General features: G+C 44.0%; 4 protein-coding genes and 1 non-coding gene across 5 annotated transcripts; 1 reads left to right on the top strand and 4 right to left on the bottom strand. All coding sequences in view use genetic code 12, as the record gives it.

Annotated features, from left to right (window-relative positions):
• Positions 1-845: 845 nt before the first annotated feature.
• ILV6 (acetolactate synthase, regulatory subunit) lies at positions 846-1,781 on the bottom strand (the record flags this gene model as incomplete). Its single annotated transcript, XM_066158010.1, has 2 exons — positions 846-856; positions 878-1,781. The coding sequence occupies 2 exons, from the start codon at positions 1,779-1,781 to the stop codon at positions 846-848; spliced, it is 915 nt and encodes a 304-aa protein (XP_066014107.1).
• A 144-nt stretch (positions 1,782-1,925) lies between these two features.
• On the bottom strand, positions 1,926-4,652 carry OPT6 (oligopeptide transporter 6; the record flags this gene model as incomplete). Its single annotated transcript, XM_006684599.2, has 1 exon — positions 1,926-4,652. One exon carries the CDS (start codon positions 4,650-4,652, stop codon positions 1,926-1,928), a length of 2,727 nt encoding a protein of 908 aa, XP_006684662.2.
• Positions 4,653-4,727: 75 nt separating this feature from the next.
• On the bottom strand, positions 4,728-10,359 carry BEM1 (bud emergence protein 1; the record flags this gene model as incomplete). Its single annotated transcript, XM_006684600.2, has 4 exons — positions 4,728-5,364; positions 6,086-6,210; positions 6,904-8,006; positions 8,565-10,359. 4 exons carry the CDS (start codon positions 10,357-10,359, stop codon positions 4,728-4,730), a joined length of 3,660 nt encoding a protein of 1,219 aa, XP_006684663.2.
• Positions 10,360-11,296: 937 nt separating this feature from the next.
• Positions 11,297-14,560, bottom strand: PSN45_003081 (uncharacterized protein; the record flags this gene model as incomplete). Its single annotated transcript, XM_066158009.1, has 1 exon — positions 11,297-14,560. The coding sequence occupies one exon, from the start codon at positions 14,558-14,560 to the stop codon at positions 11,297-11,299; it is 3,264 nt and encodes a 1,087-aa protein (XP_066014106.1).
• Positions 14,561-15,149: 589 nt separating this feature from the next.
• Positions 15,150-15,233, top strand: PSN45_003080. The gene has a single exon. It is a non-coding gene; the product is annotated as a tRNA-Leu (tRNA).
• Positions 15,234-16,035: the final 802 nt, after the last annotated feature.

Here is a 16,035-nt window from a genome sequence, read left to right as displayed (position 1 = left end):
GCTCGTGGTACACTGGCACTGGTACCAGGCCCAGGGTTTGGTAGGGATTTGCAGGTATCTGGGGTGGAACTTGGGGTGGTACTTGGGGTGGAACCATCAACTGGGGGAAAGCAGGCGGAACCCGTGTGTTCTCGGGGGATTGAACTTGGTACTGATTGAAGGACACCGAAGGTGCCGGGCTTCTCAGAGTTCCCACTGCATACATGTGGTTTTCTGGTTGGTACATTTGTTGGCTGTAAAATGGCTGGTAGTAGGGTCCAAAAGATTGAGCCTGGTCGAGGGGCGGCTGGCCCGACATCCCAGAAAACAGCGTACCGTCCTCTTGGTCGCGTCGCTCCAGTTTGGTTAGCGAAGGCTTCTTGGCCTTGCCAAGCTTGTCTGGTGCCATCTATTTACAATTAGGTTTTAAAGCTTTTGTTGGACTTCCCCAGTGCGAACTATGTATTGCGTGTAGCCACCGACTTGCGGCTGCAAATTCGGCTATTTCACCTCACCTGGCGCTTACAGAGTATATTAATGGAAATATAGGACCGTCATTAGAGTGCAGGGGATTCAATAAAAATAGAAGCAGGGAAATTTCCATGTCTGCTTTAGTGCAGAAGCGCACATGGCTTTTGTGCTGGTTTTTGTGGATGTTAACTACTCCAACCGGATATAATTGCTTTGCTCGCTAATGATAATTTGATCAGCAGCGACTTTCATCTACATACAGTTCTGGGTGGAACTATTTCGGTTAGGTCCAAGAACAGAGCGAAATAAATATAATAGCAGCAGTACCACCACATGCTAAGGCCCCGTTATAACATTATTAACCCACTGAGAGAAAAAGGGTCTTCTTTTGATTCTTATTCGTATTCTTATATTAACTACAACTAACCTGGAGGCAACTGCGAGGCGTCCACAACATCCGAAGCGTCAACCGCATCTTCTTCTTCCACCAAGCCTTCCAAAGGAGTTCTTGGTAAAGCCATCATACCTGACCTGGCCAATTCTAAAATCCCAAATGGGTGCAATAATTTAATGAAAGACGACACTCTGGAAGGTTTGGCACTCAACTCCACCACGACGTTTCTGTCGGAAATATCCACAACCTTACCACCAAACTTTTCCGTAATGGTGGAAATGTGTTCCAAATGGTTGTGTTTTTGCCTCAAGGCTTCAGAAGGTGCCAAGTTGTTGGGATGATAGATCGACTCGTGGGCCTCCAAGTCGGGAATAGCAGACCCGTCTTCTGCAAACAACTTGTGGCTGTCGATCAATTCGTGGAAGTATTCTGGTCCCAAAATCGACACTCTGGCCAACAACAATTCTCTCTTGATGATCTCAGCATTGGAGTAGTCCAAAACCGCATACACTGGCACCAAGTCCTCGATCTGCCTCCTGGCCTGTTCGATGACGGCGTCTTGTCCTTGCAAGACGATCGTCATTCTGGATAAGTCCTTGACTTCAGTGTTACACACCACCAATGAGTCAATGTTAAATCCACGAGCAGCCAAGGTTCCAGACACAGAACTCAAAACACCTGGTTCATTTTGCACCAAGCAGTTCAACACATGCTGTTTTCTTGGGGCTCTAGAAGGAGCTGGGGTCTCGTACAAAATCAGAGAAACAGCAGCACCAGCAGACCAGTTGGGAGTGTCCAAAGTCGGCAAAGGAGGCCTCTTCTGGTTACGACGCAAAGTCTTATAGGCCAACGCCGAGGTGGAACTCGACACGTTCGTTCTGACCATAGCTCTTTGAGCACTCTTGCAAGTGTTCCCGAGTAAGCTATTATTAAACATTGCAAGTGGGGGAAGAATAATTTTTCAATGAGAAATGAATCACATTTAATGTGGGCGAGCAGAGACATATGTCGTCATAAAGTCGCGCGCGGTCGAGCGGGCCGTTGCCTATTTGGCTGCAAACATCAGGTACATTATATGAAGTTATGGAAATTGGTCCTTACGGAGACCAAAGTATCCATCTGGTGCTGTCAGAATGTCGAGCCAGTTAAGAGGCAACTTATCGCCTTCGATTCCCATGTCCGAGATGGTATTGCCCCACCAATTGATTTCGATTGAATCGTATCTCACGGTGAAAAATATAAGCAATGTACTAAATGCCACCCCAGCCGACAACGCACTGGTAAGAATATAGTTGTATTTTTCCCACCATAAAATGTAGTTTTTCTTGATATAGTACATGAAGATGTATGACAAGTAAAATCCTCCAGTATAATACAGAAGATTGAACGGAGCATATAATAAGAAACCACCAATCACCACAGTTGGATTGAAGTACCTGGTGAGCTTCCGGGGTCCGTAATGCTTGAATAAAATGCAAGGAATAACAAGAACAACTCCTAACAAGAAACACCATTTCAACACCGGATAAACTCCACTAAATACCTTGGCAGGGCCAATTACTCCGTATTGAATGCTAGAGTAGAAATATGTGTTGGCTCCAGGACAGCTCAATTTATTCTTTTGGTGCCTTTCACAGAGGTCTTCGACGTTGCCCAATTGCCAATTAGCTATTGCCAAAGAGATGGCGATGCTTACAACCGTGGAAATCATTTGACCCTTGAAAATGGCTCTAGGAGGGATCTTGGCATAATGTGCAACCTTCTGGTCGGTGATATAGTTCGCAGCTTGATGGTCGATGTTGGTTCCATAACTCTTTAAAGTTATTAATGCAAGACCTGAGTTGGGAATGGCGTACCCCACAATCAACTCTACCAACACATTCAAGCCAAACGAGAATCCCGTTACAGAAGCAATAGCCGTGATGGGGATAAGGAACACAAAGTTTATGGCAATGGTAAACAATATCCCCCAGACTGGGGTTTCTGTAGGATACACCAAAACACACAAGATTCCAAAAAGAGTACTAATGACAAGAATCGCCATGAACCACCAGTCTGGGACCTCATCATATTTGGACATCATTCTGCAATGAGGGTCTTTGATAAACAGCCCATAAACGCTTTTAGATTTGAATGAAAACGATTCGTACATGGTGTTTGCAACGTTTTTGAAGCTGGTTTTCATCGAGTCCCATTCACTGACAACATGATATATAATAGCAAACGGATAGAGGGCAAAGTAAGCACCGTATACTACCAAGTTGGCAGCACTAAAATAAGGTGGACCAATTTCCAGGTACTTTCCCTTGTCAAAGTGGTTTTTGTCATTTAGAATTTCATGGACTTTGTAGACTTCACCTTTATTGTTGAAAAGCTCATTGGTATTGATTGGCAAGTACCCCGTCCATTTGTTGTTGGTGTAGTAAATGGTGAGAATCACGAAAAATGCCAATACGGTACCAATGTACTGGTTTAAATAGGTGTAGAATGGGATTGTCAAACAGCCAGCTGCATTGAGGACATTCCAGTCAAGTGTTGGTAAAGGATTCAATCCCAAGCCGATATTGGAGCCGGTTATATTAGCTAAATGCAACAGATCTGGCCTGAACCATGTTGGCCAGTTGAAGGTGGATAATGCCTTAAAGAAGAACGAGGGTAACCAATTGTAGAAGAAACTGACAATGAATACCACGAAAAAGAATGAGTATCGAGAGATACTCCAGCCATAAATGGACTGCTTGCTTTCTTCCTGGTCTACCAAGGCTCTGTTCAATGCTATCAATGGTAATACAGTGGGCCATAATGCTTTTGCCGGATAAATACAGATTTTCCTCATTATACCAGCAAATCCAAACCCCAAGAATTGGGTAGAGAGAACAAGCAAGAGCTGGAATGTAAGGGTCACCCACTTGAGACCATAGAATTTATCCAACTTCATGACAAAAATGTTATAAATGGCGTAAGGTGTCCCTGATGAGCACAGATAGATGATAGAACTCAACATCATTTCCTTGCAATTCCATGGCCCCGGATTCAAGTTGACTACTCGCCCAAGCACATGCACCTGTTTGTTATACACAAACGACTTTTCCCATAGTCTTCCGCTTGGTAGTAATAATAATTGAATGGTGTGTGAACTAAGGGAGATGGAAGGCATTCGGTGAACAAAGAAATTGTTGACAATAGACCCAATAACCGTCCAGAACAACCCAATAGCATATGCTCTCAAAGTGTCGACAGGGATGGTGGGATCATCAAAGGGATCGGTGATGGACCTGATTTCTGGATAGGGGGAATGAAATTCTATCAAAGCAGCCTCCAACCGTACTTGTAACTCCCAATCTATGATGTTGAGATAGGTTTTGTTCTTGAACGTGGAGTAGTCTATTTTCTCCTCGAGATCCTCCTGGATTTTCTCAGCTTCTTGGGGGTTATTTATATGGTCGTCACCATAGTCTGTGGGTACTTGCCTCACGAGCCGCTCAAGTAATCGGTAGTCTTCGTGTAAAAAATTCACATCTCCACGGTGACTGGCGATGGTGTCTCGGAGTATTGTCAAAGCGGTTTCAACGTCCAAGCCAGCTATCTTTTCAATCATGAAATTGGCTCCATAGGGTGACTCTATGTGTGCAACCGGCACCTTCAACTTAAAGCTATCATCACTGATGATCCCCAACCGCAACAAAATAATCCGGAGCTGGCTGTCTGATAGATGCATCAGCGTCGGTGTCGGCAACGTCGACTCTCCATCGTCAATCAAGTCAGGGCCAATGGCCGAGAGCTCAATGTACTCTGGTTCTCTTCTCATTTGTGTATTTGGGCCTGAAAAATATGGGGAACGCGAATTGAAAAAACCATACACTCACTATTTCAATATATAGACTTACAAATGGGAAGCAAATATCTCCACCACTTTTTCTGGAGCGGTGCTCGACTCAATGGAGGGAGCCACGATGCCGTTCACATACACGGTGGGGGTGATATGGACTCCTACAGTCCTCTGGTACCGGGTGAAATACTTGAAGTCCACCGCCAAAGCGTTACCCTCTTGACTAAAGTCTTCCTCCAGTTCAACCTGTTTGATAGCGATGTTGGCCAACACCTGCTCTTTGGTGAAGGGCAACTTGATGTCTCCTGAAACCACATCATAGATGTCCGAGTATATCTCATTACGGCCCTTATCGGAGTTGGCATTGTCGTAAAACTTGATGATGTTCTTGAATAACGACTCCGAAACTGCCCAGAACAATTCACTATTGTGCTGGCCACTTTCTCTAATGAGCTTTGCAATGGAAAGCCCAAACTCGTTCTGGAATACTGAGTTGGGGTGCCATGGCTGGATGACGTGATTGTACACAAATTGAAACTTACCGGGGTATTGCTTCTCGAGCTCAGGGATCACAGACTCTCTAAACTTTAAGAACAACTTGGCACTAAAACGGCAATTGTAGTCCACATACAAACTGATGGTGTGTGGGAAGTCAGTAAAATGACTGTAGGGATACAAGAAGTGAGACTTGCTATACTTTGGAGATACCATATTGTGAGCACAAATACTTGAATAGTAGGGGAGGCCGCAGCCATTATATAAGCACAAAAAATGTGCCACACGCCAGGAATAGAAATCGAGCAACGAAAACCACAGTTTGTTCCGCCAGTCCGCACCGTAACACTGTTGTCCGACCATTGTGTATTTGATTGTATCACTTCTACACTAATCTTCTTACACCAACGTATCTCTCCTGCTCTTTATGAGCGGTCCTATTCTGATTTGCAGCCATTTTACATTTTTATGGAGATATTTCACCTGATTCGGTGCTTCCTTGGTTATCGTACAGTGTATCCGCCTCCAGACCGCTATACTCCTCAACAGCTATCAGCAATGGCTCTCGAGTTTTCAGTATCCGTCTCCTAGAATGAGGGTCGAAATTTATTTGTAGTCCTGATCGTGCTTCCAGCACTGTAGGAGATCTGCTACTGTACTTTTTTTTGACATCGGTCAGCACTGCTCGGGCTAAGTCCTCTATAGAAATCACTCTTTCTCTTTGTTTGGAAGAGGGTTTTCTCCTGTGTGTGAAGTCGCCTGGGACCAATTCTTTTACAATATGTTTCGATCTCGTTCGACTGGCCAATACCGGAGCGGCAGGTTGCAGCTTTGCTGGTGGAGACTGAGATGGTGATTCTGACACCGAAACTGAGAGTAAACGATCGGCTTGCAGCCTTGAAGTTCGTGTTCTCAACAGTGCCACTGCCTTCGGAGTGATCTTTCGCTTTGGAGCCTTCTTTAACTTCTCAGTTTCCACGGGAGAGTTATCCTTGTGTACAAGTGCTCTTATTTTGTGGTTAGTCTCTTCTGTCTGTTTCATCTGTTCCGGTGACTTCAGGGTTGTTGAAACCTCTGGGCCAGAAAACCAGCTACTTGTTGTGGGAGCTATTACTTCGTATTCATCGCCATTTTCTGAAGCAGAGCCCACGAAAAGAGGTGGCAGTGTGGGAGGCTTTTGGTCCAAGGTTGGGCTCGAAGCTAATGGCCAAATTGGTACACCCACTGTGCTCAGTACCTTTGGTTGTGGGGTATGCTGTTCTGGAAGCGGGTTTGACCACGGCTGAGACACTGGGTCTTGGTAGCCTCTTGCATTATTGGATATGAATAACGGCAAGTGTGAGTAGAAATGTTGCAGTGAGTGCACCTCTGAGGCTTGAAAGGTTTCGAAGTACGGGGGTTGCACGGTCAGTATTGGTGCTAAGAATTCCTGTTTTTGGGCCGTGGGATTTGATGGGGGTTGTTTTAGTAGTTGTACAGTTTGTGTTGGGGAGTTCGTTTCTTTTGGAACTTTTGGTGGTTTCAAACGATTTTTCCGTGGTCGTCCTTGTCTGTTTTTAATCGGTTGTTCTACTCGGGGTTTTTTCTCCCTCACAAGGTAGCCAGGTACAGTCACATTCTTGTGAATTCTTGGGGACGGTGAAGCCCTATGTGTGTGATTTGATGGTGGCACAATCGTATGCAACGGCGCCTGTATCACGGTTTGCCTTTTTGGCTGGGAGTCTCCTAAAGATACTATAGCTTCATGGTATGCTTTTGGCTCTTTTATGGATTCCTCGTGTGACTTCAAATTTGAGATCTTAGGAGACTGTACTAGAGACGACGGGGAGCGTTGATGTTGAATTTGTGGACTTGAGTGAACACCCACTTGAAGAACAGCATGTGTGGATGGAATTTCCTGGGCTGTTGGCTCTTCATTAGCCGACTTCAAAGGTGCTGTATTCCTCCATGATCCAATCAGTGGTTCATTCTCCGGCACGAACAAGGATTGTTTGGATTTCTTCAAAGCTTTGTCGATGGGCAGAAGCAGTTTCCTCTTGAGACTCTCAGACTCAGCAGACTCCGATTCGACGTCTGAAACATCGACGTATATGCGTCTGAAGCCTGAATCACCATTTGACACAATCTTTCCCTTACCTTTCTCGAGAGACTTTTTGAGGGCCAAATCGCGTTTATGTTTTCCTCGTTGTTTAGGTCGTTTACGGTGCTCTGTGAAAGTATCATCATACACTTCGGATGCTGATTCGATTTCTTCAACATATTGAGACACCTTCTTCAGGAGAGAAGTTTGGTTTTCCTGGCCACGAAGGTAAATACTATCAGATTGCTGACCAAAACTACTCCTAGGTCCTGGAGAACTCTTAAAAAATGGGCTATTATGGAGCTTTTCGGCCCAGTCTGAGACGGGTTCTCCTTCATTACCGTTTCCTGAGTTACTTTCTTCTTTGTAAGACCGACTGGTCTGGATCTGTGTCAGTTGTCCTAGATCAATGGAGTTTGGTTTTGTCACCCGAGAGAAAAAAGGACTATTTTGGACTCGTTTATTCCATTCTGCGACCGACAGATCTTTCTGGTTTGCAAACTTAAAATCAAGCTCCTCTGGAGGCGTACCAGCTACCTGGACTTTAGGTGGGCTAACGCTGACCAGCGGTTCTGGTTTCAGCTCCAGCTGAGATTCTCTCCTTAAGGACAGGAAAAACGGGCTATTTTCAATAGATTCAAGCCGTCTTCGATCTATCTGGGGCTCAGAAAATTTGCTCTTACCAGGAAGTGAACCATTGGTTTTTGCACCCATGATTTTCAACGTTTCGGAGAGAGAAGGACGTGTCACATCACTCACTGTATGGTCCAGCAATGACACAGATCTATTTGAGTTTTTGACAGCCACATTTGGGTTTCCAGGTTTAGACAAATTCAGTGGAGCGGAATTGACAGTATTATCGGCAATATTTGAAGTTGCGGAGCTATTTTCATGAACGGTTTGAGTTGGCGTGTAAGAAGATCTGGTAGTGGAACCCGTGATCCGGGACAAGAAGTTGAAAAAATTCGTGACCCGCCATCCCTTATAACCACTGGAACCAGCAGGGCTGGAATGGGTTGTTTCAGAGGAATTAAGGGAATTTTCCAGTACTGAGTGATCGGGGAGGAGACGGGCTTGAGATGAGGGGCGGTTCAGACCCAAAACCAGGCGCAGGGCTAGAAGATCTCTATGAGAGGGATCTTGAGGTGTCTCCATTCCTCTAGTAGAACGCACTAATGAAGTTGCTAAACTATCAAAACACAGATGGTGGGAATGAAACAGCAAAAAATGATATTCTCGCGCATACGCACCAGGCTTTATTTATTAAAACACGTATATACCAGTAGGCTTATTTTATGCTAAGATACATAATTTACATTTATCATACAAGACTTCATGGAATTTGTCATCGTTGTTGATTTCGAATTCTTTCAACTTCAATTGTTGGATGTCGTTAAATGTGTAGTCGGTGAGATTATTCTCCTCTTGGAACCCATCTAGATCATTTTTAAGGTAAAGACGAATACTTTCAGGATCGCACTCATTCTTAGGTTCCTCATTGAGGTTTAATCTTTTGAAAAGCTTGCTTTTCAAGTCGATTAACCGCAACCCTGATGGTAGTAATAACACAAAAATATCATCTTGATAGTAGAATTTGACTTTCATTTTGGAGCCAGATACTGGGACTGGTGCCGATGCCGTGGGGGGAGCCTTTGTGACGAGTTGAGGTTGGGAAGAATTTGTAAGTGCTTTTGGTTGAGAAGGATGAGGATCTTGGAGATTGTTGAATAAGTTTACAGATGACTGGGAAGATCGGTTGAAATTGGATTCAGATGAGGTGGGAGTGGTGGACACTCTTGTGCCTTGGTGGTTGTGCATAATGGAGTACTGTGATAACCTGTCTTGCTGATAATTAGACTTTTGGCTTATGGGTTTCAGCTGTCTTTGTTTGACAAAAGGATCCACCACCTCTTTATCAAACCCATTATTCAACACGTCAAAGAGCCTCAAGACCTCTTCCGACCGCGAGATATGTGCGGGTAATGCTATCAAGTTGCGCAAGTAGTAGTCCAACTTTTCTCTTCTCAATTTGGAGATGCTATCATTAACATTGATCAAAGGACCTGGAATCGAGGGAATGATCCGCTTGGAGTTTTCAATTTTACCGGCCTCATACGGGAACAACTCCAACAATTTCACCTGTAAGTCGTAGAAGTCCTGGTAGTATCTGTATAAGTATCTGACCTTACTATTACCTAGTTTGGCAACAATCAAGTATTGGTACCGTCCGTGATCCAACTGGTACGAGTCGACGCTGGCCTCCAAGATGACCGTGTTGGACGAACTCAACAGTGATCGGTTGGACACGGGGGTAACCCCATCCTTTTGGAAATACTGAGTATTGGAAGAAGATGGTGGGGTTTGGTTGGAAATAGACCCTAATGGGATGGTAGATGCTTGGTACTTCGCGGTTTGGTCCTTCCACTGTTCCACTGATGGAATCTTGAACGAATCGATCACTTTGGGCAAGTCATCGTTGGCGTTGACATTATTAGGGTTGACCAAATCGACAATTTTCACATAGCTGACGGGGACTAAGCCAGGACCACCCAACCGGTTAATGGGTTTAGCAATAAACCATTCGTAGTTATGATGGGCACAGATAATCAAGTTCTCCCCGGGGATGATGTCCAATTCGTCTTCTCGTTCGGCCTTGAATCCAAACAACACTATGGCATATAAGGTTTGGTTGGAGTTTCTTTGAGACGAAGGAGCCTTGGACGCCTGTGAAAGAATCCTGCTGGAGCTGGGACTGACGTCCATGTCGGGGTTGGGACGTGAGCGGTTGAATACCTCGAAGTAACTGATGGGTACCATACCCTTGGCGTTGGACATGGGATTAATGGCCTCATACCAGCCGTTTTCCTCATTTTCATCGTTATCATTAAGAACATGGTAGAAATCCCCCTTCTTGAAGGCCAATTCATCGGGGCCTTGGGGTAAGTAGTCGTACAAAGCCTTGATCACAAGCTTGGGGGTATGCAAGACGGTGGAGGCATTCCCATCACCATTTCTCACCTGGGGGCCGGAGGTGATTCTGGAAATGACATGCAGCTTACCAGAATCAGACGAGCTTGACAGTCTCTTCCCTCTTCTGAATGACTTGATCATGATGATTTCGGCAGCGATGAAAACTTCCGGATGATGATGAAGATGTAATCCACAATGGTATGTGTTCCTGTTTCTGAAACTTGGCTGAGGTGATTTTGGTAGCTTCGAAAATTTTCCTAGGTCCCCCGGTCGTGGCGCGCATGAAATCCCACTTAAATTTCACTTTGGCTTGATCTGGTGTGCGAATAGATTGCCCAGGCAACCTATTAATACATAGACGCGGACTGCCGCGTAGTTGATGTGGTACTTGAGGCCTATATGTACGCGTTTCTAGCTGTCTGATCCAGTAAAAGCCGTCTATTCCTCGTTTTTCGCCTATGGCATTCCCCCTTAAAATTCACTCACGCGTAAGAGCCGGCTGCAACTAATGCAGCCCCCACTAACCTACTACCACCAATAGGGAGCCCGCGGTGCAACCTTACATGCATCCCCGCCGAGCCTGGCCCCTGTGATACGCTCCAAGCGACCGTTGGCTCGACACGTCTATCTCAAAATCCTCTTCGGGTTTATTTGTGGGCAATGGAATAATACTTCCTAAACGAGAATTTATTACGATGAGTTCATGAAGCTTTGTGTGGTGGCTCAATGTGCCAGCCATAGGTGAGCCTCAAAGCTACCAGGATCATTGATTCTTCCTAATGTATTTTGCTGACGTTTTTTGCTGACGTTTTTTGCTGATGTTTCTTCCTGACGTCTCTCCCCGACGTCTCTTTCACTCATAACATATTTTTAAAGATACCAGATGATACGATTTTTGTAAAAATGGTGGATTCTACTGAAATATCCTAAATAAACATCATGGCACCCGTATTCCTTGTGGGTCTGAATCTATCAGGTGCGTAAGCAGGAACTGTGTATATAGTGACCGAATCTATAATTTCGGCCCGAGCCCTACATTACCCAAGGTTGTAACCCTGGGTTCTATAAATATCAATCTTCACCTGGACAATGCCACCAGATCGGTGCGGTTGATGAATTCGCGACTGCCCAAATGGTCCAAGTACTGGTGCCAAAGCGGGTCTTGGTCCAATGTTTGGTGGTCTCCAATAAGGAAAAGTCCGTACCGAGCTCTGGTGATGGCAACATTAAGTCTACGCTCGTCATTCAAGAACCCGATTTTGCGGGTGTCGTTGGACCTCACACACGAAAAGATAATAAAGTCCTTTTCACGACCCTGGAACGCATCGATAGAAGCTATCATGATTCCTGAAACTGTGTGAATAGTCACGGGTTTGGAGTCATTGTAAATATCATCTCTATCTACGTCCACTTTGATCTCTTCTTTCGTGGGGTTGATGAGCTCGTTTTCGGACAATACTTTGGATATCAAGTCTCTTTGTCCCCGATATGGAGTAATGATACCAATGGTCGACTTATCCACCTGCTTATCATAGATCAAGTTTTGAAGAATATCAACGATATAGGAGATCTCTCCGGGGTTCGAGTACGTGTACCCATTGTCTTCTCTGGTTCTGATCCTAACCCGCTCCTCTGAACACTTACCTTGAGTATCCCAGAACATCACCGGTCTATCGATCAGATTCATTGTTCTTTGTTCAGCAGTGATTCCATCCTTCAAGAGATCGTTATAGAACTTGTGTCTCGAGAATGCACTAATCAGAGGGTGCATTCTGTACTGGGTGTCTAACATATGTGGCTTTTGGTATGTTCCGTTCAAAAGAACTCTTTCAAAGAGCGAAAGCGACAAGTTGGATACTTGGGTGAAACTGCTCAATTGCTTTTGGTCTCCAACAAACACAAACTTGTCGACTCCAGGCATTGATAACGGAATCAAGGTAGTGGCCTCGGAGGATTGGGTGGATTCGTCCATTATCACCACAGGGAACTTTTTGACAGACTTCAATTGATTACCACCTGCCATCACACTGGTAGTGAAGATTACTCTAGCTTGGGTGATCAAGAGGTTCGACAACCCCACTTGCTTACTTTTCACTTTTCTAAACTGGTTGATACTAACCTCACTGGCTCGAGGGCTTCTTAATTTGGCCAAAGTTTCTTTCATCGACTCTGGAAGCATACCATCTATTTTCCGGTGAAGACAAATAGAGTGCAACGGGTGTGATTTATTGTAATCCAGTTCCTTCTCCATGGAGACGATTCTAAGCAACTGATGTTCGTGGGTGGATATCAACTTTTCAGCTATGTTGTCAATAGCAATGTTCGACGCTGCAACAACCAACACTGGGTAAGTATTGAGATTGTTTAAAAGTTGTAAAATGATCTCGTGAATGGTGGATGTCTTTCCGGTACCGGGTGGCCCTTGCAACAAGGTTATAGAATTATTCAACACAGACTGTAAAGCCACTTTCTGTGACTGGTTGAACTTGGACTCGTCTGAAAACTTCACGTAATTGTTGAAGGAAATCTGCCTAATGGTAGTGTTTCCCAACAACATACTAATGAATCTCTTATTTTCGATTCTCGACATTGCCAAGAACACTCGGGATATAGACACGGATGCTGGTAATAAGGTGAGATGTTTAATATTGATATTCATCGGCAAAGGTTGGTAATTCCAAGGGAACTGCTCAACAATCACCTCTAAAATATCGTACCGTTTTACCTTCTTCGTCTCTGATAACACCACTTTACCATACCAAGGTACACACTCATTGCACACTAAGAACATAATTTGGTCAACTGAAAAAGGGCTCTTCTTGAACTTTTGGATCCTCTTGCTCAAGTATTTATCCTTGAACTCTTGGGTCAACGGGATTTCTAAATGGTACTGTTTGTTCTTCTTATCGTTGTCTTGAAACCATGAAAGAGTGAGATCTCCAGAACCGAGAAACAAGTTTTGACTTGCAGACATACTCAATTTCTCTTCGAGAAAAAGGTTGTAACTCATTTCCCTAAAGTACGAGTCCATGGATTCGTACCGAAGCTTGGGTTCTGGAGACGGTTGATATTGAACGATACCCTTAGGCAACTTGCTTAAATCGGGATCTAGTTTGTCTGAAACTTTTGGCTTGTCGTTTGCATTATTCTCTTTCAAGGGCCCTTTCTTCTCTTTTGAGGTGTCCTTTCTAGGCCCCTTCTTGTCATTCGAATTCTCCTTCTTGGGTCCTTTGTTCGAGGAGTCTCTTTTGGGGGCTTTGTCTGAGTTGAATTTCTTGGGTGCCTTTCTATTAGAGATTTCGTTTCTAGGTCCCTTTCCATTGGAGTCCTCGTTTCTAGGTCCCTTTCCATTGGAGTCCTCGTTCCTAGAAATCTTCTTCTTGGGGGTTTCTTTATCACTAAAAGTCTTGGGACCCTTTTTCTCGTACTTCTCAAGTTTCTTGTCCTTGGGCTTTGACTCCTCATTCTTACCCTTATCTCCACCATTTCTTGGAGGACCTCCAACATGAGATTCACTAGCTTTCGAGTCCTTCCCACCAGAAGGAACCGGACTAGAAGTTTTTGATTGCCTGGCACTGCTCGTCTTCGAATTCGATCTGGACGAGTTTTGTGAGCTGTATTTCGACAGCGGCCTCGAACTAGGCACACCTTTCTTTCCGTTTTTATCATTCACTCTTGAAGGTTTAGATGCTACAGTTCCAACTGCCTTCACAATAGAACCTGATTTAAGTTCCTTCGACTCTTTCAACTTTGAAAAGTAATGGTCTCTTCTTTCTTGTGCTTCTTTCTCCTCCTGGGGGGTCATGGGTTTTCTCTTGCCTCTTCTCATCGTATTTCTTCTACCTTTAAACTTCGAGGGAGTCTTGGATGTCTCAGTAATACCAAGAAGAGCCGTCAAAAACGTATCATCTCTCTCGCTGCAAAGCTTAACCTTAGGATATTGCTCAGAGTAAATGGGAATACACCTATCGCATACAATAACTTGTTGACCGTTTGCGAGGCCCACATTCAAACGGTGATTGTTTTTACAAAGATAGCACTCGATATCTCTGAACTTGTAATACTGGTCGATTTTCTTGAATAAAGATCCGTTGGATAACGAGTATTGAGTAGATGGTTTCTCTTCTTTGTTTAAACAAGGCTGACAGAGTAAGGCCATGTCGCTCAAACCATAACGAAGAATCTGTAACTGATGAATGTTATCATCATCACAGTTTTCACACTCAATAATTTCGTCCAACGGCTCAAACTTGACTTGTTTGTGACGTGTGAGTTTCAAGTGCTTAGATATTTCATCGTTGCTGTACGTGGTTTTACACGTACAACACACAATCGAAGACATGATGGTAGATGTGGTAATTTTTCTTACTGCGAAAGATGCGATTGCAGCCTTGGAAATCTCTAAACAGTCGGCAACGACAAACTATTTTAAAAGTATTTTCGGATGAAGAATTGGGATGTTCGGAATCTCCTTTAAAGAATATGACAATATGGTGATCTTGATTCCAGAATCCTATGGAGAGACACTTGGATAGATAATATAATTTGAACAAACTCTGTAGAAATATTGCTGGATTTGGTGTAAACTCAGACAGTTTTCGGATTGATACGCTATTATCCCCTTGATTGATAATACGAGGGGAAATTTCTGGTGCATCTATACTTGAATTCATGTTTCTCGTCTACAACCTAGTAGGTCTTTATTCTACCACACATGTTTCAGAAGTTCCTTTTACTTCCCGATTTAGCAATTTCAGTAGAACTATGAAAAGTACCCCATTAATGGTATACTAAAAGGTAGCTACCTCAAGAATTCTCCTGATACTTCTCACAATTGGATGTGCCATGTTTATTCAACACTTACTCCAAATAAGCCTATAATGCAATAACTTTTCATCATATACTGACATTGCCAAATACAAGCTTATTCAGGAGGGTTGGCCGAGTGGTCTAAGGCGGCAGACTTAAGATCTGTTGGAGAGTTCTCCGCGCGAGTTCGAACCTCGCATCCTTCATTATTTTTGGTGAGTTAATTTATCTTGGACGAGTTCTGACACCATCCCGCGACACAAGCCTGGCTCGATCCTTTTATCAAGGCCACTAATAGTAATTGACTGGGAACTTATATACAGTAGCGAGGTTAGGAATAGAATGTAGACAACGTCGATACCAGCTTGAGATAAATCCGAAATCCATTGAAATACTGCATAGACTCGATGTTCACTTCATCATGACACGTACATATCTTAACAATAAAACATGTACAATTCTTGATTTGCCGAGCATATTTGTTTAAAGGTGTTCAAATACCGAAGGATCAACTGAAAACCTGAGATTTACAACATGGATATTTTAGGGATTAAAGTTGCCCCTTTTCTCAAAGTCATCTTATGCAACACGAATCTAGAAAATGGACCCCCAAGACCTCGAACCCCAAACCACAACATTCCATTGTATTACAGCTTCCCAGGCGCTTTCATCCACATCAGCCGTGCATAGTATATTGGCATCGGCCCCTAAAGCGGTAAAGTAATTAGTATAATTAGTCGGGTCCACGAGTCGATAGCTTAGTCGATGGCTGTGGACCCGAATTCTCTCGTATCGCTTATTCCCACATATCGCCTCCCATACTGCTTACGGTAGACGTGTCTAATTTGGTGCAACAGGTTGTTTGTTTTTCCCTGATTACGCTCATATTCGTCCCAAACGCGCCTCGCGTTGCGGTAGGAGGTCTTTTTTTTTAGATCAACGAACTAGCTGTGTTCAGGAGGGAACGTTATTTTCTACAAAAGCCAACTGTTTTTTTTGCTTTCTATG

Source organism: Yamadazyma tenuis, chromosome 4 (genome assembly GCF_029203305.1).
Source record: "Yamadazyma tenuis chromosome 4, complete sequence".
In the NCBI taxonomy this organism is placed as follows: Eukaryota; Fungi; Ascomycota; class Pichiomycetes; order Serinales; family Debaryomycetaceae; genus Yamadazyma; species Yamadazyma tenuis.
This window is presented reverse-complemented; position numbering and strand designations above follow the sequence as displayed.